The sequence below is a fragment of the Salmo salar genome, chromosome 09 (genome assembly GCF_965601325.2).
Source record: "Salmo salar chromosome 09, fSalSal1, whole genome shotgun sequence".
Taxonomy (NCBI): Eukaryota; Metazoa; Chordata; class Actinopteri; order Salmoniformes; family Salmonidae; genus Salmo; species Salmo salar.
Window position 1 is genome coordinate 135552404 of NC_138299.1, and position 25981 is coordinate 135578384.

General features: G+C 43.3%; 1 protein-coding gene across 10 annotated transcripts in view; it reads right to left on the minus strand.

The window, feature by feature from the left end:
• Nucleotides 1–20354, minus strand: part of LOC106612791 (synergin gamma) — a 48001-nt gene extending 27647 nt beyond the window's left edge. For 2 of the 10 annotated variants that reach the window (XM_082956316.1, XM_014214286.3), the window contains exons 1-14: nt 19969–20354; nt 13119–13159; nt 10906–11039; nt 9920–10032; nt 9667–9772; nt 9386–9500; nt 8251–8601; nt 6565–6843; nt 4913–4978; nt 4546–4742; nt 1945–2211; nt 1612–1748; nt 648–763; nt 340–405 (exon numbers count right to left, since the gene is read on the minus strand). In XM_082956316.1, coding sequence (XP_082812442.1) covers nt 340–405; nt 648–763; nt 1612–1748; nt 1945–2211; nt 4546–4742; nt 4913–4978; nt 6565–6843; nt 8251–8601; nt 9386–9500; nt 9667–9772; nt 9920–10032; nt 10906–11039; nt 13119–13159; nt 19969–20003 — 2023 coding nt within the window. In that variant the 5' untranslated portion in view covers nt 20004–20354. The remainder of the gene's footprint in view (nt 1–339; nt 406–647; nt 764–1611; nt 1749–1944; nt 2212–4545; nt 4743–4912; nt 4979–6564; nt 6844–8250; nt 8602–9385; nt 9501–9666; nt 9773–9919; nt 10033–10905; nt 11040–13118; nt 13160–19968) is intronic. The other 8 variants (XM_082956318.1, XM_082956317.1, XM_082956319.1 and 5 more) reach the window with 8 other exon arrangements.
• Between the last annotated feature and the right edge of the window lie 5627 nt (nt 20355–25981).

Here is a 25981-nt window from a genome sequence, read left to right on the forward strand (position 1 = left end):
GTCTAAATCTAGGTAGAAAACATGGCTATTTCGGTCTACCTACAAAAACAAGTCATCAAACATATTTTCTCCTCCAAGGCTGCTGTGACTTTGTGTTTGAACGTCTGTCAGTTTCTTCCTCTAGCCATCTGTTGAGTACAGGGACCATCTCAGCCCAGTCCCACTACGCACTCTCTGAGAGAAGGCTTGGGATCTGTGGGGTTTTGCTTGGGAACAGGGTGTGTGTGTGTGTGTGTGTGTGTGTGTGTGTGTGTGTGTGTGTGTGTGTGTGTGTGTGTGTGTGTGTGTGTGTGTGTGAGACCCAGCCCAGAGCCAGGGAGGAGGGAGAGCTCTACTTACCTACTGGTTTCCTGTCACCTGGTGGCTCTAGCTGTCGGAACACACTGTATTTGTCTCCGCCAAAATCTGGGTCAAACGAGATAAACAAAACAGGTAAGCTTTCAACTGAATGATAAATGACAGCATATTTGGCAGGCAGGCAAGCAAATGTACTGTACTACAATACCACACAAAGACTATTAGGTAAGTATTCTATGACAAACAACATGAACAATGTCTATTTCCTACACATGTGTTAGTTGTGGTGGAGGATGAGCGTATCAGCAGTGAATAGTTGAGGTGTGTTGTAGGGCCAGGAGGGTGTGTACCTGAGACAGGCTGAGAGGGCTCTGGAGGCTGCTCCACAGAGAGCTGCTTGAAGACAGCATACTTATCAGAGGATGACGAGGAGGAGCCAGAGACCGGAGTCAGAATGGCAGGAGCACTGCAGACAGACAGACAATACACCATGCTCAGTCCACAGGGGAGTCTGGGGCTGTGTCCCAAGTTGCACCCTATTGCCTATATCGTGCACTACTTATGACCAGAGTGCGCTATGTATGTAAGGAATGTATGTAGGGATTTATGGACGCAGTCTGGGGGTCAATGCTGCACCCATCTCCCCTACCTTAATCCCTTTAAACTGCCTGACTCGATTGGACACATACAATGGTGAAATCCCATGGCAGTTTTATACCATACTGTCCCGCAGATAAGACACAGGGAATCCAAAGCCTGGAGGGGATGAGGGATCTCTCCTGACGCCTAGCCTTCAACTGACCATCATCTTGTTAAGAGCCATTCTACTGCTGCTGTGAGAGCCACCTGTCTATCCTGACGATTCAAGATGGGGTTTTTCAGTCTCCCTTTCAATTAGACAGTGATCTGAGATACGCAGGAGGAAACAATTAAGCTTTTGTTTTTTGGGAGAGAGGAAGGGGATTGTAAGGGACTATGCCACCATGCCACTCAGACGTGAGATCCTTTATTTCCACATTCTCTTTGTTCTTTGTCTTCTAAGATAACTGGCTTTGGGCTGCCTCTTCCTGAGGGACACTCCCCACGCAGGGTTTGAAAAGTAACATAAAGAAACTCATTAAGAGATGGTGAGGTGCAATTGTTACGCTGGAGAGACTATTACAAGCAACTAAGAGACCATGTACTTGTTACCCACAATACCTGTATAACATGTAGCATTCAGCTTTACTTCCATACAGGACGCATCATCTTATTTAAAGTACTAGCAAACACTGATCCAGCCACTGAACTGAAGTCAGTCAGTCTGTACGGTACCTGTTCTGGTGCAGAGAGGGTGTGGTGGTGGGGAAGGTTTCCCCTGACTCCCCCTGGAATTCAGTGAAGGACTGGTCCCCTCCTCCTGCCCTGGGGGCCTCCTGGAAGTCCTGGAACTCATCATCGTCTGCTTTCCCCTAAACACACCACCAAGACGATGGACACATGAGTGAGTAAACACAGAATGAATGAACACACTACTGTAAGTCGCTTTGGATAAAAGTGTCTACTAAATGGCATAAATTCTATAATTATACATAATGTGAAATGAAACCACATGTATCTGTATATACTATGGAGAGGCTTGGTTGGCTCATTGGCTGGATGTGATACCTGCAAATGTGGGAAGTTGGTGATGAAGTTGGTGGGTAGTTGGGCAGAGGGTAGAGGAGTACCAGGAGGAGCCCTGCCCATGACTGCTGGTGCTGGGGTAGGCATGGCCATGGACACGGGGACGGGGGGCTGAGTCATCATGGGCTGCTGGTGTTGGGGCTGCTGGGGCATGACAGGGGCCATAGCCATAGCCAGGGCAGGCAGGTTGGGCACCGGGGGAGAGGGGAACTGGCTCAGGATCTCCACATTCATGGCTGGAAGACCACTCTGCAGGGGAGGGATGAACAGGGATCAGTGGTCAGGTTCAGATAAGACTGTGTCTCCTGAATGATGATATATATATATAAAAAAAAAAAAAAAAAAGGTATTTATGCCCCCTTTTACTCCCAAATTTTGATCTTGTCTCATCGCTGCAACTCCCCAACGAGCTCGGGAGGCGAAAGTCGAGTCAAGAGTCTGTAATGAATACGCTATCGTCTGGTTGGAATATTATCTAATATTTATGTTAAAAAGACCCTAAGGATTGATTGTAAACATCGTTTGACATGTTTCTACGAACGGTAATGGAACATTTTGACTTTTCGTCTCTGGTTTTGCGCTCACGCATTTTGCCTTTGGATAGTGATCTGAACGGGCGAACAAAAGGAGGTATTTGGACATAAATATGGAGTTTATCGAACAAAACAAACATTTCTTGTGGAAGTAGGAGTCCTGGGAGTGCATTCCGATGAAGATCAGCAAAGGTAAGTGAAGATTTATAATACTATTTCTGAGTTTATTTGACTCCAGAACTTGGCGGGTAACTGTATAGCTTGCTTTGATGGCTGAGCTCTGTACTCAGAATATTGAACAATGTGCTTTCGCCGTAAAGCTATTTTGAAATCTGACACAGCGGTTGCATTAAGGAGAAGTGTATCTATAATTCTTTCAATAACTGTTGTAAAGTTTATCAACGTTTATGATGAGTATTTTTGTAAATTGATGTGCTCATTCACTGGAAGTTTTGGGAGGCAATACATTTTCTGAACATCACGCGCCAATATAAAATTGGGTTTTTGGACATAAATATGAACTTTATCGAACAAAACATACATGTATTGTGTAACATTGAGTCCTGGGAGTGTCATCTGATGAAGATCGTCAAAGGTTAGTGATTCATTTTAGCTGTATTTCTGGTTTTTGTGATGCCTCTCCTTGCTTGGAAAATGGCGTGTGGTTTTCTTGTGAAGTTGATGTCCTAACACAATCTAATGTTATACTTTCGCCGTAAAGCCTTTTTGAAATCGGACAATGTAGTTGGATTAACGAGAAGTTTATCTTTAAAATGGTGTAAAATAGTTGATTGTTTGAGAAAATTGAATTATGATATTTTTGTTGTTCTGTATTTCGCTCCCTGCTATTCCATTAGCTGTTGGCTAGGGGTCCCGCTAGCGGAACTCCTGTCCATAACAGGTTACCCGGAAGCCAGCCACACCAATGTGTCGAAGGAAACACCATTCTACTGACGACTGAGGACAGCCTGCAGGCGCCCGGCCCCGCCACAAGGAGTCGCTAGAGCGCGATGAGCCATGTAAAGCACCCCCGGCCAAACCCTCCCCTAACTCGGACGACGCTGGGCCAATTGTGCGCCGCCGTATGGGACTCCCGATCACGGCCGGTTGTGATACAGCCCAGGATCGAACCCGGGTCTGTAGTGACGCCTCTAGCACTGCAATGCAGTGCCTTAGACCGCTGCGCCACTCGGGAGGCCACAGTAACTGCTTAATGCGTCAATGTAGATTTTCATATGTTAGACATTTAGAAAGTTACATAGACAGGGACATTAAACTTCGCAAAGACACCCGTCATCCTATAGTGAATAGGCAGTGCTGTCTGTAAGTGCATCATAATTATAAAGCAGTGACACTGGAAAATTGTGCTTTTCCTTTCATCTAACCCAATCATCTATTATAATTGTATTCCATCCAGCAGGAGCCAGACAGATGTTTTGCTGAAATAAATCATTCATTAGTCAAGTTCCATTTTAACAGCCATCACTGGCGGCGGCTTCCCAATCTTTTTCATCATTGTACAAAGGATGTAGCTCATGCCGGCGCTCCCTCAAGACTCTTACATAACAAAATAAGTGATATTATTCTCGCTGTGGCAGGTGGCGGTGGCGTGCAGAGTGAGTTGTGCAGTGCAGAGGATTGTCAGTCTCCCAGGGGTGCTGGTGAGCGACAGGGCCGGGCCAGGCCGGGGGAGATAAGAGGTCTGCTGTCATACTAGGCTGAGAAGAGACTCAGTCACTTTCACCTGGCTGCCTGAGCTCAGTCACACCACCACCCTCACTATCAGTCTCCCTTTCACATGTCTGGGCTGAGACTGTAAGACCGTTCTTGGAAGATCAACTGCACACATAATAATATGCAGTAGGCCTAACTACTGAAGTGAAGTAAGGTGCTATGAAACATAATATTATGGACTGTCCTTTACTTCACATGAAGAAAAGATCACAGTGAAGGATGGCCTTGTGTCCCCAATGACAGAACAGATCCTCAAATCTTTCTGTTGTTAATTACTCTGACCCTTTAAAAAATGTAAGGTGATGCAAATGCCTACCTGTGCCACACCAATCAGAGCCAGGACTGTGTAGAGCTCCTCCTTGGTCAGCATGCCAGGTGTGGTGCGATTGGCTGAGGCCCAGATCTGGCCCAGTGCTTCCCTGGGCAGGCCTGATGACATCAGGATGGGGTAGAGCTTGGCTGTGTCGATGCCCCCCGGAGTCATGGTGAACTGCAGGACCTTTTTGAACATCTCTGGAAGGGAGAAAGAGAAGGCATAGCAACAGGTCAAACATATTACAGAAAGACTGGCTAGAACTAGGAAGTTTTCTCTGACTCAATGGAGAAAGCGTTGGACAGGATCTGAGTAGACACCATAGACATGCATCATTGGAAGAAACCTGTTCCAAAACGTAGGTGTTTACCTGGGATGAGGCTGTCGTTGTAGAGCCAGCCTGGTACCATGGGCTGAGGGTACCCACCAACACCTGCTGTCAGCAACACAGGGACAGTTAGGTTAGGAGCTGAAGCAGAGACTTAGGGCTGGGTGTACTACCTGCTCTGCTCAGCATCTCACCAGACCAGAGCCTGCCTGTATAGTATTCTCCACCTACTGGAGATCTGAGTGGCAATGTAATGCTGCTCTGCACTGATTCACTAAGGACACATCCAAAATGGCGCCCTGACGCACTACCTTTAACCAGGGCCCATATGGATCTGGTCAAAAGGAGTGCACTATAACGAGAAGAGGGTGCCACTTGGGATTCCACATCCTAAGCTTCCTGCTGCTTCATACAGCTATTCATCTGTACTTGTACCAGAACCAACTACTCCGACAGCTCCTGAGGGGGAAGAGAGGGTTGGATTTGGGTTATCAAACAAATAAATGAGCCTCTCTCTTTAATTCATAGTGACGTTGATCTAAATATTCTGTGTAACCATGAGGTGATTTTTTTCATGAACGTACTAATTCTGATTCAGCAGGTGTAAAAGCAGCTCCTAAAACACACTGAATAAGGTGCGTTCGGAGAGGAAGATGCCTTAATGGATGCCTTAGACTAGAACGTCGAAATGACAAATGTTGACTCAAGCAGCTACTAGGCTACATCATCCCCTCATCAGACCAGCTCAACCGTCTCAGACACTTAAATAACTCTATCACAGTTCACCCAGTCTCTGATGAGGAGCCTCTACATTGCCCTGGATGACAGACAGCAAGCGACTGAGGAAAAAGACCAACAAACGAAACCAAATAGACAGCAGCAGAGTAGCAGAGTGCCATGCAGAATAAGAATGAGGCCCCAGGTCTAAACCCACGGGACCCCAGTAGGTACGGGTCAATCCAAGCGTAGCATCTCATCCGTGTTAAACCTAAGCAGTCAGCAGCATGCGCCAGTCTCTCTATGACTGCGTCAAATGACACCCATTACCTACAGAGCCCTATGGGCCCTGGTGAAAAGTAGTATACTATATAGAAAACAGGGGGCCATTTGGGACACAGCCAGAGCGAGAGAGGTCAATCTCTGGGAAAGTGATCCCCAGTAGAGGAACAGACAAGAGGATTATTTAGTCAGCAGCCAGGTATTCCTCCAGGGGATCTCCACATTGTGCAGGCTAGCGTGAGACAGGCCTAATGAGATCTGGATGGAGAAGAGACCCAGCAGAACGATTCCTCAGCTATATAGGAGTCCCGAAGCAGTTACCCAAGGAGGCAGAGATGGGACACTCTAGTCCCTATGAGTGACTCATACAAAACAGGATAAATGACATCAAGAGGTTTTAGGCTTTGCCAAACCAATCTGTGAGCCCAGAAGTGGTTAGTATGATTTCCATTACAGATTGGAAAATCAAGAGAAGTATCAGGGTTAGAAACAGTAAAATCACATTTTCTGAAGTCTTATCAGTCAACGTTGAAGTGTTTGCTGAAAAATAAGAGAGCGGAATCGGGGGCATTCGGCCATAAGCTTGAGTGGAGAGTGAAAAAATAGATAGGCCCCATGCTCTGCATTGACTGTGTTAATTCTGCAGTGATCGAAGGCAGAGAGAGAGACTGTTAAGAAATGGTTTATTTTCTCACCACCGTCACTACTGGTTTGGGGAGGAGGGGTGTCGGCTTGCGGTGAGGGGGCTGTGGGCCCCCGTGCTGGTGCCTCTGGTTGTGGTGTTTCTATAGTGAAGGCAGAACTCAGGTCCCCAGGAGCCTCAGCCCAGTTCCGGGCCTTGGTGCTGGAGTGAAACTGGGCCGAGACTGTAGCTCTGTTAGGGGCCAGGGTCCTCTGGGACTTAAAGCTAACCTGGGCCTTCTTTTCAGCCGTTAAATCACACGAGGAGAACAGTTTCTCTTCCAGGGACGGGCCTAGAGAGGTGGGTGAGGAGGAACACAGCTGCTTGATAACCCAACCATTCATACTGCCTGTTTCTTAGTTCTATTGAATTTAGATTTCACAGAAACTGACCATCATTGCTTTACAGCTGTTATTCAGTGTGCCAATTTAAACTCAGGGACACTGTAAGAGTGTAGAACTGAAGTGCATCAGCAGCTTCACACATTACATGACAACTATGTTCAACTTTTGCACCTAGGTGGAGCTTCTGGCCGCTTACTGAATGCTACAGATAGGCTAGGCTATCAGTTTCTAGGTCGGTGGCACTAGCAGCATATCAAAGAGCTAGAGCAGGGGAGTCAAACTCATTTTGCCCCGGGGGCCTGCATTCGGTCATCAGCGAGGTCCGGAGGGCCGCACTGAAAATGTGTTATAATTTGCAAAAGATAGTCCTCTATCCATCGTTTTTGGAATTTTCGATGTTCCCTGACAGTCTAGCTTTCATTTTGGTGATTATTAGCGAGCAGGACACAGACAAGAAACTGTATGAATGTAGGTTCATTATCATTTCTACAGTGTTTCAATTTGGTTTTAGTCATTTTAAAATATGTTTTCAAATAACCCCCTTGCAGGCCGGATCCGGCCGTATGTTTGTCCATTTTTTGCTAGAGTATGTATGTACCACCTAATTGGCTTATTACAGATGGTAGACAAGTAGGTCACTAACTCCTTAAAGGATTGGAGATAAAAAAATTATAATAATAATTAAAAACGGAATTCAGATGTGTGCGTGCGTACCATCTCTCGGCTGGCGTGTGTCCTCTGTAGGCCAGTTAGAGCTCCCTCCTTCTCCGTACAGAGAACACAGGGAATGATCGAGGAGATTACAAGGCAGGGGACACAAAGAGCCAGGCTGCGTCTCAAAGCGCACCCTATTCCGCTGCCTATTCCATTAGGGAATAGGGTGACATTTGGGATGCTGCCTCAGTCTCCTGTCCTCCTGGTGTGTTTACTGTCTGTCAGAGTCTTCCATCTCTTCCTCACTATAGCTGGCTTATCAGGGCCACTGCCAGCCAGAGTGAGCACTAACAGTCCCAGCCCATACTGGATGGTACAAATACCTGTGCCACTGGGAGTATTTTACTAAATGTCAGTAACACAGAACTGGATGTTGGGTTCGGCACTCACACGGTTTACTTTCTACTGTGCATTAACTTAAAGGCTTAAGTAATCTGACCATCTGTCGTACCGTCTGTATGCTTACACACAGTAAACAGACAACAAGCCGAGTCTGACGTTAGAGGGTTTTCAACACCCCGATGCGGTACGGCCTATCGTCGCATCAGCAGCACCGGTGATATCTTCCAAACTGTGTTATAGGTTGATTATGAACACTGAACACTGACTTATGAGGTTGATGCAAACAAAAAAACTGTTACCTTGAAATGCAGATTGAGAGCTGGAGTTTCCAGTAGAGTGTTGGGTGGCAGTAGGAATGGACACAGAGGCAGGGAGGGACTGGGAGGAGGAGGAGGGTCTCTGACCAGGACCTGGGTCTAAAGACTGGGGATGGGCCTGGGAGGAGTGGGGGAAGGAGGGTCTCTGACTAGGACCTGGGTCTAAAGACTGGGGATGGACCTGGGAGGAGGGGGGGAAGAGGGAGGAGGAGGAAGGGAAGGAGGAAGAGGCATCTACAGGCCCCTGCATAAAGTCACTAAACTCATCATCATCATTGGTGAAAGCAAGGGGGGGGGAGTGAGAGGTGACAGAAGAGTGGGATGGCGATGAGTCTGTAAAAATGGAGGAAGACAACACAGGCTACGATGACGGGAGGTGGACACAGTGCACAGCACTAGAGCAGTGACACAAAGGCTAGTTTGTGCAGGATCAGAAAACGTACCATGGATTCTTAAGCTAATTATTGTTGAATATGTTTATCATATGAATGAATAAATATGATAATGTCCATAGTTAATATGAACTAAGGATGTCAGATCAATTAATACTAAATAAATAAGGTGGTTAGTTTGATGTTTGTTAATAGACAACTTTCTGTAATGCACAAGGTAATGACAGTGAGAGACACAGTAGGTCAAGTTGAAGATCTAAAACAAAGTGAAACGTGATAGAAAAACAGAAGATTATGTTGCTCTCTTAGTATGCTAGAATCTTTGTGAGACACAGAGGCAGATACAGGCTGCTCTGTCCTTTGCAACAGCTGCTGTCACATAGTCTGGGTGTCGCCAGCCTGTCTGTCTGTCTGTCTGTCTGTCTGTCTGTCTGTCTGTCTGTCTGTCTGTCTGTCTGTCTGTCTGTCTGTCTGTCTGTCTGTCTGTCTGTCTGTCTGTCTGTCTGTCTGTCTGCCTGCCTGCCTGCCTGCCTGCCTGCCTGCCTGTCTGCCTGTCTGTCTGCCTGCCTGTCTGCCTGTCTGCCTACACCCCAGAGGCAGCCTTATCAATCTCAGGGGAGGCTGTTCAGTCAGGCAGCAGGGGAGTGGAGCTGTGTCCTGACTCCTGGAGGACAGATACGGAGGAAACACAGAGTGAAGGACAATGACTGTACTGATGAGTGTACCTGGCTTCTTGGGGTGTGAGGATGGCGTGGGGTGCATCTTGGCGTCTCTGCTGAACCCGTCCAGATTGCCTTTGATGGCCTCCAGCGCGTCGTCCCGACTCGCCCCCATCTGTCCCTGTGGATGGGACAAAGCAGGGCTCAGGAGGGGAGTGTATCTAAACTGACAGCATTGAAGCGTCCTAAATTGCACTCCATGTGTCCTTATCACAGTGTGGGAACTAGGACCGGATGAGGGTAGGACTGAGGCAGCAGCCAGGCATGATGATGATGATGTGGCTCACCTTGGGTTTGACGCTGCTCAGCAGCCTCAGCTTCTGTTTCTGCTCCTCAAACTGCCTCCTCTTCCTGTCCTCCTCCAGCATCCGCTGCTGCTGCTCCAGACGCTTCCTACACAACATAACACACAGAGAGCATACAGCTAACACACACACTGACCACATAGACAGACAGAACAACATGTAGAGAGAAAAAGAGAGAGAGAGAGAGAGAGAGAGAGAAAGAGCGAGCGAGAGACAGTGAGAGAGAGACTCTTACTGGTGTTCCTCAGCCATCTGTTTCTGCATGTCGGCAGTGTACTGGGGCCCGGGGCCCCTCATGCCCATGAACTGCGGCTGGCCCATGAACTGCATCCCCATGGACATCCCACCCTGCACAGAACACACACGCACACAAAGCGGAGGTCCTTTCATTCATTATTATCACAGCGCAATGTCAGGAAACCAATGCATTTCTAAGTGGTTTTAATACAGAACTCACTACATAAGTACAATCAGACTGGAAATAATGTGTGCTATTAACACTATGCAACACAGAGAGGTCCTAACACTTCAGCAGTGAATGGAGGAAAAGTTGTCATTTGATAAAAGAAAGAGCAAAGAGAGAGAGATAAAGGCAGAGGATTTGGTAAGGATGAGGCAATGCCCTGCAAAGTGCTCCTTCTTCTAAATGTCTAGCCTGAAAGAGAGAGAGAGATAAAGGCAGAGGATTTGGTAAGGATGAGGCAATGCCCTGCAAAGTGCTTCTTCTTCTAAATGTCTAGCCTGAAAGAGAGAGAGAGATAAAGGCAGAGGATTTGGTAAGGATGAGGCAATGCCCTGCAAAGTGCTCCTTCTTCTAAATGTCTAGCCTGAAAGAGAGAGAGAGATAAAGGCAGAGGATTTGGTAAGGATGAGGCAATGCCCTGCAAAGTGCTCCTTCTTCTAAATGTCTAGCCTGAAAGAGAGAGAGAGATAAAGGCAGAGGATTTGGTAAGGATGAGGCAATGCCCTGCAAAGTGCTCCTTCTTCTAAATGTCTAGCCTGAAAGAGAGAGGTAGCTTGAGGCAGTCTGCTCTCTTATAAAGAGACGCATTACAGGAGAGATTGTCTTGCCCTTCTTCTTCTTTTGGCTTATTTAATACCTCAGAGGACCAAAGAGACAGTAACGTAAAACAGAATACCTTTCACTCTTGGGTAATGAAAGGAATATGTTGTGGCCATTGCATTCAAATACACACACCCGTGCACGCACACACAACACACCTGCATAGGCATGGCACCAGGAGGCATCTGGACTCCGAAGTTCATTCCCATCATCCCTTGCATGTTGGGCTGCATTTGGACTTGGACCATACCAGGGAATCCCTGTTGTTGCTGCTGCTGTATGGGCATCATGCCTGGACGAAAACACACCACACATGTACAGTCACACCACAAGCTCTGCAAAAGGCTACACTGACAAAGGTTTGTTGCAAACCATAAAGATAACATGTAGTCACTAAAGCATGAACATGTAGTGTCAAAGAGGACAATATAAGTAGAGTTGTCCCAACTGGACTGGAGTGTGTTATTGGATATAGACTAGACGTACATTGTGCAGTACATTATTATTGCAAACACATTTCCTGGACAGTGAAGAGTCAACAGAAGCTCAGCAACAACCCAATCTGTTTTTCCAGTGTGAGTGGAGTGCTGTAACAGCTCAGAGCAAAACAGAGGAGTATCAGGGAATAGAACTAGAGAGTGTGTTTGTTTGCACAGATGCTCTGGCTGACAGTCCTCCTGGAGCCTCCACATGATTTACCATATAACGCCCCAACCAGGCTGAATAATGGGTTATGGATCATCCAAACAAAGTGCTGCATGCATTCTGATGCGTATTTGCTGAAACATCTAAGGACCCCTAACACAGCCACAACGGTGTGTGTTTGTTTTATGTTTTTGCCCCATATTCCAAATGCCTGTATCGCAAGAATCGAGGTTTTGTTATTTTTCGTGTTTATGAGCTTGTTCTGATGTTGTATTTTTAGTCTCCTCGCTTTCACTCCTCTGTGCTGTGTGCGTCTTCCCCATTTACACCAGAGATCTGTATAACTTTTCAAACGATATCCTTTTTATGCCTCAACTAGTCAAATTGCACGATGAGCAGACACTACTAAAACGAGACGATCAATGAAAATTGATTCTGGAAATTGAATGCTCAGTTTGTCGCAACGCGGCATTGGTACCACGTACCGCTAGCAGCATTTTAGCCAACGACTGTTATACTATCTGTCTAGTCTGTGTTTTAGAACCATAAAACACATTATATAAGGAATTGGCAGCTCGTTGTCATTCTGAGAAATAAGGTAGACCACTTGATTTCAACATCTGAACAAAGTGGACAGGCTAGCATGCTGTTCAAACAGTTGGAGACAGACAGAAGGGTGAGTTAATAACAATTTGACTGTTCAACTTTGTTAGCTAGGAAATAGATTCAAGTTGGCTAAACTTGAAATATAAAGATTAGCTGGCTAATCACTAGCATGAGGGCTGAGAGTTTGTTGATGAGACCTGTCTTCATTCTCCATTGCCTAATGCCTGCTACAAGAAGTCAGTCATTACTAGTCAATACGCATTGTACATATTCTAGTTACATTTGGAACCAAAAATTGCATTTTCATAGACAGACTTGAAAGCCAGAAAAGTAATTATTGCAACAAAAAGCAAGTGAAACTATTTGAATCAAATAATGAAATGATTAGAGGGTCTTATGTTTGTGGAAGGCTTATATTTAGTCCTGAATTCATTATATTATTGCTGACTGTTTTAAATGCAGTGTATTGTACCTTTAATTATACAACAACGCTCATTTAAAGACAAAAATGTTTTTGTAAATCAAGATATATTTAGTGAATCGCCCATAAATTTGAAGAAAATCGAGATGTGATTTTTAGGCCATTTCGCCCAGCCCCAGTTTGTTTATGAAGAGTCATTGTTAACTCAACAAACACCTTATACATAACACAGCTACAACATAAGCTACATGATACCAGAGAGTTGTCATGGGTAATGACCAACGCTTAGTATTGTTAAGTCATCAAGGTCAATTCCAGAGCTTACTATCACACTGCCAATGTGAGATGATGAAATATCCCCATTACCTAATAAACTATTACAAACAGATTTATGTCCTATGTATTGTATTTGACGGATGTTGTTGTTGATAGCGCAGACTGCACATCTGAACTGACTTTACTCTGATGAACATCATTATGAGTTATTGGTTAGGCCTATTTACTGAATCCAAAAACTTCTCCAGAAACCAGGGCACATTAGAGAGTGAAGTGCCCGGGGAGATCTGGAAAAGTACCGCTGACTGACAGGACGCGTCACAAATGGCACACTATTCCCTATATAGTGCACTACTGGTCAAAAGTACTGCACTAAATAGGGTATAGGGTGCCATGTGGGACGTAGAGTGCAGGATGACTCACCTTGTGGCGGTCCCAGGCCCCCTCCACCAGGATAAATAAAACTGCAGGAGAGAAGGAGAAACACAGGTCAATAACACAGCTAGAGACTAGCCTAAAGGGAAGACTAATGGAGAACATCTAGGCTGAAATCATTCAACTGTCACTCACAATAGGCTATCGCATAAAAGTAGGAAACATTGGGCTATTCACCGAAAATCATTCAGCAAATGGATCGTTATCAGTTCACACCAATCATTTGTCTGACTATAAACAATGTGACACAATAGCTATCATTTTAACAACGGAGTCATCATTCACATCACAAAGCATTACCAGAGCTGGAGATTGGATGTGATTTCCTTACAATGGCACGGAGAGAAAGTCAAATAATAAACATGCAACTGTATGGTAATGTGGCAATACCTAGCCTCCCTTTTTCTGTTCGGGCTGTATATTTTGGACACTTTTCTGTTCGGCTAGGCAGCCTGGACTTGGATCCAGTGTGGTCCTTATTGTTCTAGCTCACTGCTTTCCAGGGAACGCATGAATAAATATTGCATTGACCGCGAACACTAAACCTGACAGGCAGGAAGAAAAATCTATCCAATAACCCTTTGCTGTTGCTCAGAAGAACATTTATCGATCAGGGAATGAGCTCCTCTGAAAACAGTCGTTCTGGAATGCTTCTCCTAGCATACCCACGCTCTGTAATTTTCCATAGTGGTTAAGTAATAACAGCTAGACATGAAGATTTTAAAGGGAATGCACGTCAGTGGTCGTTTCATGTGCTGTAATTGATGGGAGAATCTGTCTAGATCAGGACACGGCAGGGAAATGGAGACAAGAGCAGGAATCTATAGAAACCTGTTTATCTATAGAAACACAAAAGATAGACTAGATTCTAAGAACAGACCGTGTCAGAGAATTAGGTAAGAGAAAGGGATAAAGAGTCAATAAGGCCAGCTTGGAACTTTGATGCAGTCTGCTTCTTGCCTGACTCCTCCTCTCACTGGCTCTATGGTCCTACTGATGCTGGAGGAGAAAAGAGATGGATGAGGATGAAAGCAGACAGCTTTAGTCTACCTGCTGCCCATCATAACGCCTGAACATCCAGAGAGACTACTAATACCCAGGGAAGCCCACTAGCCCAGTCCATCCTACAGAGCAGTACACTGGACCTTGGAGCTTCACTTTACAATTGCCATTTCAGGCAAATCCATGAATCCATCCAAATAGCACTTGCATGCTCTGTTTTTTCTCCATCCTGTCAAAATAATCCTTTCCCAATGGTACCAAAATGCCATGCGAGACAAAAACTTTGTTTTTCTATTTTAGGATGCCAGAATCATATAATTATAATTAGAAAAAAACAGTATCCCTTTGTTTACAAATAGAATAATACAATGCATTAACAATACCAGGATGCTTTCCCTTAACCTGGGCTTGATGTGGAGTGAGACATTCTGGCGGCATCTGTTCTGCCTCAGATTTAGCCTGTAGCTTTACAGAGCTTTCATAGCAGCGCTATTCTACGCAACCACAGCAAATGAAACCCCCTGGAACAACAGTGCAGATTAACCCAGAGTGAGATCAGCAGTGCCAGTGATACCAGCTGTGGGCTCTGTATAGGCCACTGCATTGTACAAGGCCTGTGTTCATTGATACAACCAACATTGTTGGGCTAATTTAAGGCTTGGGCCATGCCACATGCATACAGGTGCTTCTACCACATGCATACAGGTGCTTCTACCACATGCATACAGGTGCTTCTACCACATGCATACAGGTGCTTCTACCACATGCATACAGGTGCTTCTACCACATGCATACAGGTGCTTCTACCACATGCATACAGGTGCTTCTACCACATGCATACAGGTGCTTCTACCACATGCATACAGGTGCTTCCACCACATGCATACAGGTGCTTCTACCACATGCATACAGGTGTTTCTACCACATGCATACAGGTGCTTCTACCACATGCATACAGGTGCTTCTACCACATGCATACAGGTGTTTCTACCACATGCATACAGGTGCTTCTACCACATGCATACAGGTGCTTCTACCACATGCATACAGGTGCTTCTACCACATGCATACAGGTGCTTCTACCACATGCATACAGGTGCTTCTACCACATGCATACAGGTGCTTCTACCACATGCATACAGGTGTTTCTACCACATGCATACAGGTGCTTCTACCACATGCATACAGGTGCTTCTACCACATGCATACAGGTGTTTCTACCACATGCATACAGGTGTTTCTACCACATGCATACAGGTGTTTCTACCACATGCATACAGGTGTTTCTACCACATGCATACAGGTGTTTCTACCACATGCATACAGGTGCTTCTACCACATGCATACAGGTGTTTCTACCACATGCATACAGGTGTTTCTACCACATGCATACAGGTGCTTCTACCACATGCATACAGGTGTTTCTACCACATGCATACAGGTGTTTCTACCACAGTAACTAGCCTGGCAGATCCGTGTGCATCATTAGACCTAACGTACCTTCTCCTTTTCACTCTGGTAACGAATTTAAACAGAAGCACTGATATTTCAACATCAATGAACTCCTCATATGAGCCTTAAATGATGTAATGCATCCATCTACTGCAATGTGCACTGACTGCACTGCAACCTAATGTAAACCATATTTCTGCAAGTCTTTCATTCTTTTGGCATTTTGGACATAATGAATAAATAAAGTGCATAGTGAAAGTCTGGAAGCACCAGCACCAGTCATGTACCCTCCCAAAGTCTGATTAAACAGCTCGGCTTTAATATGATACTTAACTATGAACCTATTAAATAACACTTAACCCTGTCTTGAGCAATTCATCCAAGTACAATTTCTCAGTCTCACCCATCAAAGCACTTTAAATGAAGATGAATGCTACATATAGCTGAGCTTTTCCCACAAGCTCAACACAACTCCAAAATGTCGCTCGTACCTGTTGTACATTACAGCTCTCCTATCGCAACTCCCTATTGGCCTCATTTTGATTTTTTTACTTAATTAACCTTTATTTAACTAGGCAAGTCAGTTAAGAACCAATTCTTATTTACAATGACGGCCTACACCGGCCAAACCCAGACAACGCTGGGCCAATTGTGCGCCGGCCTATGGGACTCCCAATCACGGCCAGTTGTGATACAGCCTGGATTCGAACCAGGGTGTCTGTAGTGACGCCTCTAGCACTGAGATGCAGTGCCTTAGACCGCTGCGCCACTCGGGAGCCCAAAGCGGTGTGCTAGTCCCATGATGTGTGAGACTTTCTGGTCAAAAGTAGTGCACTACATAGGTAACAGGGTGCCATTTGTGACACATCCTCAGAGTGCTATGCCAGGCAGCAGGGCGAGTGAAGAGTAGACTCACGCCTCTGGCTACTGTTGACAGCCTGGGATCAGGATGGGTTTCATTAATTTCAGGCTAGCTTGCCAGCACAGCGCCTGCTCCTCGTCCCTGGCTCAGTGTGTCACATTCTGTCATCAAGTAGTATGTCCACATCGCACAGCCTTCACCACACACTAACACAATCACACAATCACACACACCCAGCAGAGCTATGCACAGCTAGCCATGGTCACGTTCGCTGATCTGAGACCACTAGCCAGCACGTTGGGTGTAGACAGCTAACTAATAGAGAAGGGGGAGAGGCCTGAATAATACCAATAGTACTAGAGAAACATAGGCTACTCTGGCCAACCCAATCTGTAGGCCCAGCCTAATCTAAAGCTATTTGGTTTCCCCAGCACCAGTATCCGTATCACCTGGCTGGTCGGGTCCAGAGGCATGTAGCAGGCAGACATGAATTATTCACACCGCTCAGCTCAGGCCGAAGCTGCTGATGAAAAAGTCATGAGGATAGCCTTTTCAAGTCCAATGTAGGACGAGCTGCTGCTTCACCAATATCAACAGGCTCATGCAGGACTCCAGATTTTACTAAATATTTACCACTTCTCATAGACCTCTACATCAATCGCTAAAAACGGAGAGGAGATTTAAAGCAAAGGCTTTATTTCACTACAGCAGCTCAGGTTTAACATGATAACCGCCTGGACTTTCAGCCTATAAGTACCCACTAGAGAAAGTTGAGAACGTTACCGGCCATCCTCTTTAGCATAATCATCAGATTCACATCAACCCGCAAGGTGCGCAAACATAAGCACCTAGACTTGATAAATAGCGCATAAACAATTGTAAAGCATGAAATGCATGAATAAATATTTGTGGAAATATATCCATGTAAAATATAACAATTAAAAAAACATAAGCCTAAAGTACATTTTTGACACATTAACATTCTAACAGTCTAATAAATACATTTCATATAATGCTATCGGAAGAAGAATTTGGTTGTTTATAAAGGTCTTAGGTCACATTAGAAAACTAAAAAACTATTCGTAAAAACGAAAAACCACTAGTTCAAGTCCATCACAAAGAACTCCATTATAATTTTCGTTTTGGTAGGTCAAAAGAAACATTGTGGAAATAAGAAAATGAATTTAAAAGAAAACAGAATAGCATATTTTACAATTATTATGTTACTAGTCTTTGCTTAGTAGCCAGAGCAATGTTGCCATGCTAGTGGTCATGTGCTGAACGCATGGACAGCGCAAATATTCTTGGAAAAAGTCAAATTTGTAAATAGTGCTGTACCTCTTGAATTGAGAGTAATTTGACAAAGGTAAGTATAGATCTAGAAATCAAAACATGTTACCTGCATGTGACTCTGAGGGAGGATTTGATAGTGATCCTCCTTTCCTTGCATCTGTCAATTACAAGATGCGCCCATCTCTTCATGTATAATTTGACAACTCATAATATTGTCACTCATCAGACTATTGTCAATTTAATCTTGTCTATAGGCTATACTGAAATTAGTTTTGGTGTAGTTTACATGGGCCGGCTACGCAGGCTGACTGGCATCGTTTGTTTCCCCTTGCTCATCCACTAGGATAGTCAATTATATGTTTTGCATTATTCTAAAGGCCTACTGCAACACGTAGCATGTTTTTGTTTCCTTTACAATCAATGTGATTAGTAATAGCGTTGTAGTAAATAAAACAGTCAGGTGACAGCTTGTTTTTACAAAATAAAACGTAAAAGAGAATGGTATGAATCCGCAAGGCGTGCGATCAAATTATTAACGGTGATAAAAAGGCATAACACAAACTCTCCAATATACTAATGTTGTTCTAAATGAAATCAGCCTATTCACCTTCATCATTCAGTTAGGACTAATTTAAATTTGATTGTTAAGTAACTTGCACAATTATATTCATTCAGTGGGTTGGCATTGTTTGCTTCCCTTTGCTCATCAACTCAGAGTCAAGGATATGTTTTTCATTCTAAAGGCCTGCTGCACGACATAGCATGTTTTTGTTTCCTTTACAATAAATGTGATTAGTAATAGAGTTGTAGTAAATAAAACAGTCCTGTAACAGCTTATTTTTACAAAGTAAATGTAAAAGAAAATCATATCAACCCGCAAGGAGTCTGGTCAAATGTTTTGCTATAAACATAAGCGTCAACACTGATTTAAATTCAGTTGTGAAGTAATGTGCACAATTATCATGAATTCAGTGAGAGAGAGACTCATTAGCGCCTGGCTGGGTAACAACGTTCTACAGCGCATTGTCTCGTCGGTTAAGTTGGGAATAGGTGGGGGGGAAAATGAGGGAAAAGTCTCTAAATACTTTTCTGTTTGTGATTTAAAAATCCTAACAAATGAGCAATGTAAAATAGAAACATTTAGGAAAAGTTAGGGAAGGCTCAGGACCTTGCATTCTTTTTGGTCCAATTTGTTTAATTTACAAAATCAAACGTCAGTGGCCGTTGGCCTATAGCGGTTCTAGTGTTAAGACATGACTGATAGATCTGACTGACTGAACTACAATAGTTGTATTATAATGACATCAGACCAGAAGCAAAGATCAGAAAAGCAGTCTAAGCAGAGAGGATTTATCTTTCATGGGGGCAAAAACGAGATCTAGGCTATATGCAGGTGTGATGAGATCATGATCAAGCCTGGATTTGGCCACTGAAAGAATGAGGGCATGGCAGCTTGCTTCATGATGTCATCCAACACCTGATCAGACATCAGCTTTGTCCAAGAAGATTCACCATGGCAGCACAGGTTAGCTGCTTTAGTGCTTGAATGTTTAGGGGATAACATCTTATGGGATATTAGCATGATTTGACCTCAGTTTTTTACAAGTCCCCAGTTGTCTTGAAAGCACCATCACCATTGAAGGAGGTTGGGGTGAATGTGTGCAGTGTGGATACTCTGACGTAACGTTAGTTATCGTCCTTATTAGCTCGGGCTATGTTAGCTCGTTAGCTAGTCAGCTCAATCCAACAATCTAAAGATGACAGTGTGTTCAGTTATCGAATCCGCTTAGCCTGCCAATCCATACCTGGGCTGCTTGCACAAGCAACTAGCATTACCTAGCAAACAACATCTGACAACTCAGCTGATCTACCTACTCGCTAACGTTAGCTGGATGGCTAGTTAGCTAACTACATTACTGTGTTGCAAATACGCTTTATATAAACTAGAACACATTATTTGTTATTATTATTCGACAGCCAGCAAAGATGTGACAATACATCTAACCGTTAGCACTTCACTAAAAAGCTGCATTCCTATGATAGCTAGCTAACTTAGGCATCTAGCATTATTAGCTGTATAGCTAGCCTGCCTCGCCTAACGTATTGCAACGCTCATTCTTCACTCGCTATTCCGTGTGTAAATTTAAACCGCAGTTGTCAAGTGCAGAATACCGTGAGACAAATAATTGACTCGTTTCTTATATATTTATACAGACAGAAAATAAGTACCTGCCACCTCCCCCAGATCCTGGCCGTAACGCCATCTTGATAACATTGGTCTGTGACAGAAAGATGTCGTCGGCAGTGACGGTGTGTGACGGATCTTCCGGGTCACTGTTGTTTCTCCTCCACAAGATGTCGCTGTGGTGCTTCTGTCAAGCTCACTAAAATGTTTGGCATTGCGTCCATGGAACATGATGCCAAGGCTCTTGGAAAGTTTACAGTAAATATGTAAATTGTGTACCTGTCTTGATTATATGCTTCTCATATCACAAGACAAACCTTTCAAATAGTCCCACATTTCCAAAGTATTTTTGATTTTAGATAAATAAAAGATGAATAAATGTCACTAAGTCAATGCTGATGATTAATTTCCCTGGGTCTTCCATATCACTGACATTATAACCCTGTCCTGGGCTGGATAGAATTAAACCTGCCTCTGCAAGGTTTGCAATATGTGTGTTTTACTTAAATACTGTCAGTTCAACACATGCATCGATCATGGTGTTTTTTCAGTCTCTCAAACGCTCTGATTTTATTTGATGACATGGGAAAAGTTATCTTCGTGGATAGGCCTACTGCAACATGGGTTCAATTGACTTGACCCCTCAGTCTTCCTAATTGATAAGATTAGATTTCCCTAATACAGATGTAGGATCTTCATTTGATCACCCTTTTGCAGAACTTTCCTGCAATGCAGGAAATGTAAAACTTGTAGTGTATTTGAGGTTTAAAAAGCCTTCTGAAGTTTGTAATTTCCACTTTGACATTTCAGACATTATTTTTCCTTACGAAATGTTTTATCAACCCCTACAAAACCTTCCATGAAATATAATCTACATAATAATATAATTTCCTGTTGCTGCAGGATTCTTTTTCTGATGTAGCAAACTGATATTTTTACAGCTTGTTGTATTTTATGGCACCTGCATTTGTCCCCTGAGGGATTTGTCCAACATTTATACTGGCTGAATGAGGTATTGAGGCTATTGTGTGGCCCCTCACATAAACGTTTTCAGTAAGCTTCTTCATTGTTGCGCCAGTGACAAGGTGGAGTTATAAGAATGAGCCCTTCTCCCACTGCTCTGTCGGTGTTGTTGTGAAAGATTTACAGCTTAATGAGGGTAGGGTGAGACATAGAATGACAGGCCCCTCTGCTATCCATCACCCGGTCGCAAAGCCACCAGCTAGGATTGACCCCATTTATATCATTTTTACTCTGAATGCATCTGATGCTTTCAATAGGTCACAGACAGGGTATATCCTGATTGTGTAGAATAATACCCAAATATGCAAAGGAGGATATTGCATACTTATACCTTTGAGTATACCATTGTGCATCCACATTAGTATATACTGAACTTTCTGACAGAAACTACAATTTCCAGGTTACAAATTGCTACAAATAAATTACTGCACTACAAATATAAACAAATGACTTGACCCATTAGTCCATATTGTGTCCATATTGGTACAATGACACATGGCTACTGACACAAATTTAACTGATACTTGGTGCAATACATTCTTTGAAAGAAAGTACTAACTACTCATTACTAAACTATCATTACAGACACTGATTAGCAGTTGTCCTATCCTGTGATTTGTTTTAGTGTGAAGTGCTGATTTATACAATATCTTCTGAAGGAATTTAATTTGTTTGCTACTTTGTGCTACTTGTGAAACTCATCAGTCTCCTCAGTCCCTCCTACACAGCTCTTTGAATCCATTCACAGGCCTTGAAGAGAGCATGGGTCTCCTACCCTGCTGGGAGCACAGAGTTTAGCTGGAGGCCGGCAGAGTCAGGCAGGTCCCCCTACGGTGGAGCTACCTGGGCAGGCTGTGGGCAGGCAGACCCCAGAGGTGGCCCTGTGAGAGAGTCGAACATTAACCCAGGCCCACTCTGGGCATCCTAACATTCTCCATAAATCATTAACCTCTTCAGCACCAGGCCAGTGACAGCATCAGCATGACAACTGCAATCTGTCAGGATCCTTCTGTACTGTATATGATCTGTCTCTGACGGGAGAAGACAAGATGAGACACATCTCATTTACTATCCATTTAGAAACAATGAGCCAAAAAGAGCTTTCATTCTTATTCTGACTTATTCCTCTGATGGCCTGCTAGTAAGATTGATTCCCTCAGGCTGTGAAAGGACTCCCCATTCGACTTATTTATCCTTTAACAATGTTATGTATCACATCTGAGGGTTTATGGCCTACTGGATAAAGCTAATTTGTTTATATTTGTAGTGCAGTGATTTACTTGTAGCAGTTTGTGTCCTGGGAATGGTTGTTTCTGACAGAAAGTACAGTATAGTGTACTGTGACAACAACTCTCAGAAGTATAGCACTTCATTCTATTGACTGTTTGTTTCTCTACTTCAGTTGTGTTGTCTCCTGTGTTTATGATACACAACTGTCAGACTCTCAGCTAAATTATGGCTTGTAATAGATAGAACATCTTCTAGGAGGATTTGTCCTACTTTTTACATGCTAATTGAGCCCTTTGTGTTGCCCTGGACAACTACTTTTCATTTAGTATGGCATAAGGGTTTACATACTTGCACACTGAAGACAATAAAGTAATCCCACAACAATGAGCAGGTTATATCAATTTACAGTACTTTTTACTTGACATCGCAATTTCTGCCAGTTACTGCAGATGAATTATATGCTGAGAAAAAAAGGGGATGAAATGTTTTTTTAAATAAACACAAAAGAAAAAGAGCTTTCAAATGTAATCTGAACCTACAACAACAAAGAATTGCATTGAAATGCGTCTGTAAGAAAGAACCAAAGGCCACCTATACTGTCTATACTTGTCAAACTGCATCACTGTAGGTGGTAGTGAGGGAGATGTACAGTGAAGGGCTAGGATTGTTCTAACTCAGGCCTGTCTGAGAACAGAAGTACAACAGAGGAGCTCTCTTTCAGTCAGATCAAGGGCTTTGATGGAAGACGCCTCTATCAAAGCTGCTGTATACATGTGTATGTATTTCTCCATGGAGGGCCGGCCGGTGGGCCTGAACTCTGTTCGCTGTGGCCAATTAGCCCTGGTGGAGAGTGGCCTCCTGACCCCTGACCCCTGCTGGGCAGTCTTATCCATTAACCTCTTGGGCCCCAGCTGGAGTTGATGTAGTACCCATTCTTTTGGGACTGCTAAACACACGGCCACATTCACCCTGCCGCTTCCACTTTCCGTCCCTGTGTCCCTTCCTTCTGTTCCCCACGTGTCCATCTCGCTCCTTGCGTTGACCTTTGGGTCCCCACTGGAACTGAAGATTCACTCCTCTGTCTTGGCAATACACCAGTGAACAAATGTCAAACTCTCTGGTCAGTGAAACCTATCCTTACATGTTCTACTCTCTTATTACAATTTAGCTATGCTGTAATCGGTATCTCCATGACTTTTCTCTTTCCCGGCTTAACTTTCTCCTCTACCTCACATCTTCCTTTTTCTGTCCTCTTTGTTTTTCACAATGTGGTCGATGACATGAATGATGACAATACCATGTCGGTCATTAACCTGAGCTCTCTGGCTAGAGATTCCATAACAGAGACAGACTGGATGACAAATGGGGACAGAAGTTGGGGAAGAGACTGTAGGTTCATTTGTTTAACAATGGTTGATGGATCAACATCACATCAAATACTATTGAAACAAAAGGCAATGTTGTAAGACTAAAATAAATGCACAAATAGAATCACTAGATTCTAAGTTCAGATATGGAGATATTAGAAGCTGCCTGGCAGTTAGATTTCCCACCAATTTTTGTTAGACTATAATATTTCAAGATAGACAGTCAAATATTTCCTCTCACAGAGCCAAAATGCAAACATAGCCAAAATGATGCAATAAAACACACAATGATAATGTACAATATTAAATATTCAGTCCAATGCTATTGTCAATATGTGCTCACATGAACAAACATAATCTGTGATTTCAATTATAAATTACTCTCAAATTATAACACACAAAAAATCAGATTAGCCCCAGAAAACTGCAACAATATATTGAATTATAATTTAATTGAAATTGTGTTTAGTTTACACACAGCAATTTTGATAGAGATTATGTAAACTATTGGGTGACTTTAATGCTGTATAGTATAGCATTGTAAATTCCCTTTTCCAAAAGGATGCAAATGAGTATAGTGCTCTTTCTTCTATAACCTGTGTTTCTTTCAGTGAAAAGTAGTTAAAGAGTAGTAGTCAGATCTTCAGTGGCTCCCTGGGACTAAAATCAAAGGGCTCATTGATAACCAAACAGAGCAACATCATTGGATTACAAGGGTTTCCCCAGCATGACTCCTCCTCTTAGAACTATGGAGGACAGTCTCTTTCAGGGTCTTTCAGTTCTCTTTAAACTCAGGATAGAATAGCTCAGCCAGAGTATTACTACAGTAATTTGCCATCACATTACATTAACTCTTACAATAAATATCCATTCACCCTCCTGTATATTGCGGTCTCTCATTGTGTATTCAGGTTTTCTTGGACAACACACAATAAAGTGCATTCTAACACTTTGTAAGATAACGTGCTCACTGACTCACAGATGAATTTATCAAAGTTGTCCCCTTCCAGAGAGAAAAAAACCCAGGGGCTAATCTTGAACGTTGTATGGCTGAGATCCTGTCATAAACAAATGATATGCAAAACACTCACTTGTGTCAGTGGGGGAGAGCTGACCTTAAGAGTTGGACACTATAAACTGGATGAATGCTGGACTAAAATCATATCATATTACTCCACATAGGATGCAGTTTAAGTTCAGATTTGAGACACTGTATGTTTGTTGTAGTTTTGAGAGAATGTTGTAGTGTTGTACAGCTGAATTAGTTTTGCCAAACTGACTCCCGCTATAACTGTGCATTCGAAACAGTTTCTACATGTGAATATTTACATTTCCATGTGTCATCCTCCCATTGTTCAACTTTTGTAGTAAAGTTTGCATGAAGGAAAGACCCTTGAGTATTCAAGCAAAGAAACGGTAAGCTAACTTGTGAATGATTCATTCATTTGAAGTGCAATACATTTCTCAATCACTTCTTTCTCAACCATAGCGAGTAAAATGTATTATTACTTTGATAATGAAATAGTGTATACCAATTGGTTTTATATTTGTAAGTACAGTTGAAGTCGGAAGTTTACATACACTTATGTTGGAGTCAATAAAACAAATTTTTCAACCACTCCACAAATTTCTTGTTAACAAACTATAGTTTTGGCAAGTCGGTTAGGACATCTACTTTGTGGATGGCGCAAGTAATTTTTCCAACAATTGTTTACAGACAGATTATTTCACTCATAATTCACTGTATCACAATTCCAGTGGGTCAGAACTTTACATACACTAAATTGACTGTGCCTTTAAACAGCTTGGAAAATTCCAGAAAATTATGTCATGGCTTTTGATGCTTCTGATAGGCTAATTGACATCATTTGAGTCAATTGGAGGTGTACCTGTGGATGTATTTCAAGGCCTACCTTCATACTCATTGCCTCTTTGCTTGAAATCGTGGGAAAATTAAAAGAAATCAGCCAAGGCATCAGAAAAAAATTGTAGACCTCCACAAGTCTGGTTCATCCTTGGGAGCAATTTCCAAACACCTGAAGGTACCACGTTCATTTGTTCAAACAATAGCACGCAAGTATAAACACCATGGGACCACGCAGCCGTCATACCGCTCAGGAAGGAGACGCATTCTGTCTCCTAGAGATGAACGTACTTTGGTGCGAAAAGTGCAAATCAACAGCAAAGGACCTTGTGAAGATGCTGGAGGAAACAGGTACAAAAGTATCTATATCCACAGTTAAACAAGTCCTATATCAACATAACCTGAAAGGCCACTCAGCGAGGAAGAAGCCACTGCTCCAAAACAGCCATAAAAAAGCCAGACTATGGTTTGCAACTGCACATGGGGACAAAGATTGTACTTTTTGGAGAAATGTCCTCAGGTCTTATGAAACAAAAATAGAACTGTTTGGCCATAATGACCATTGTTATGTTT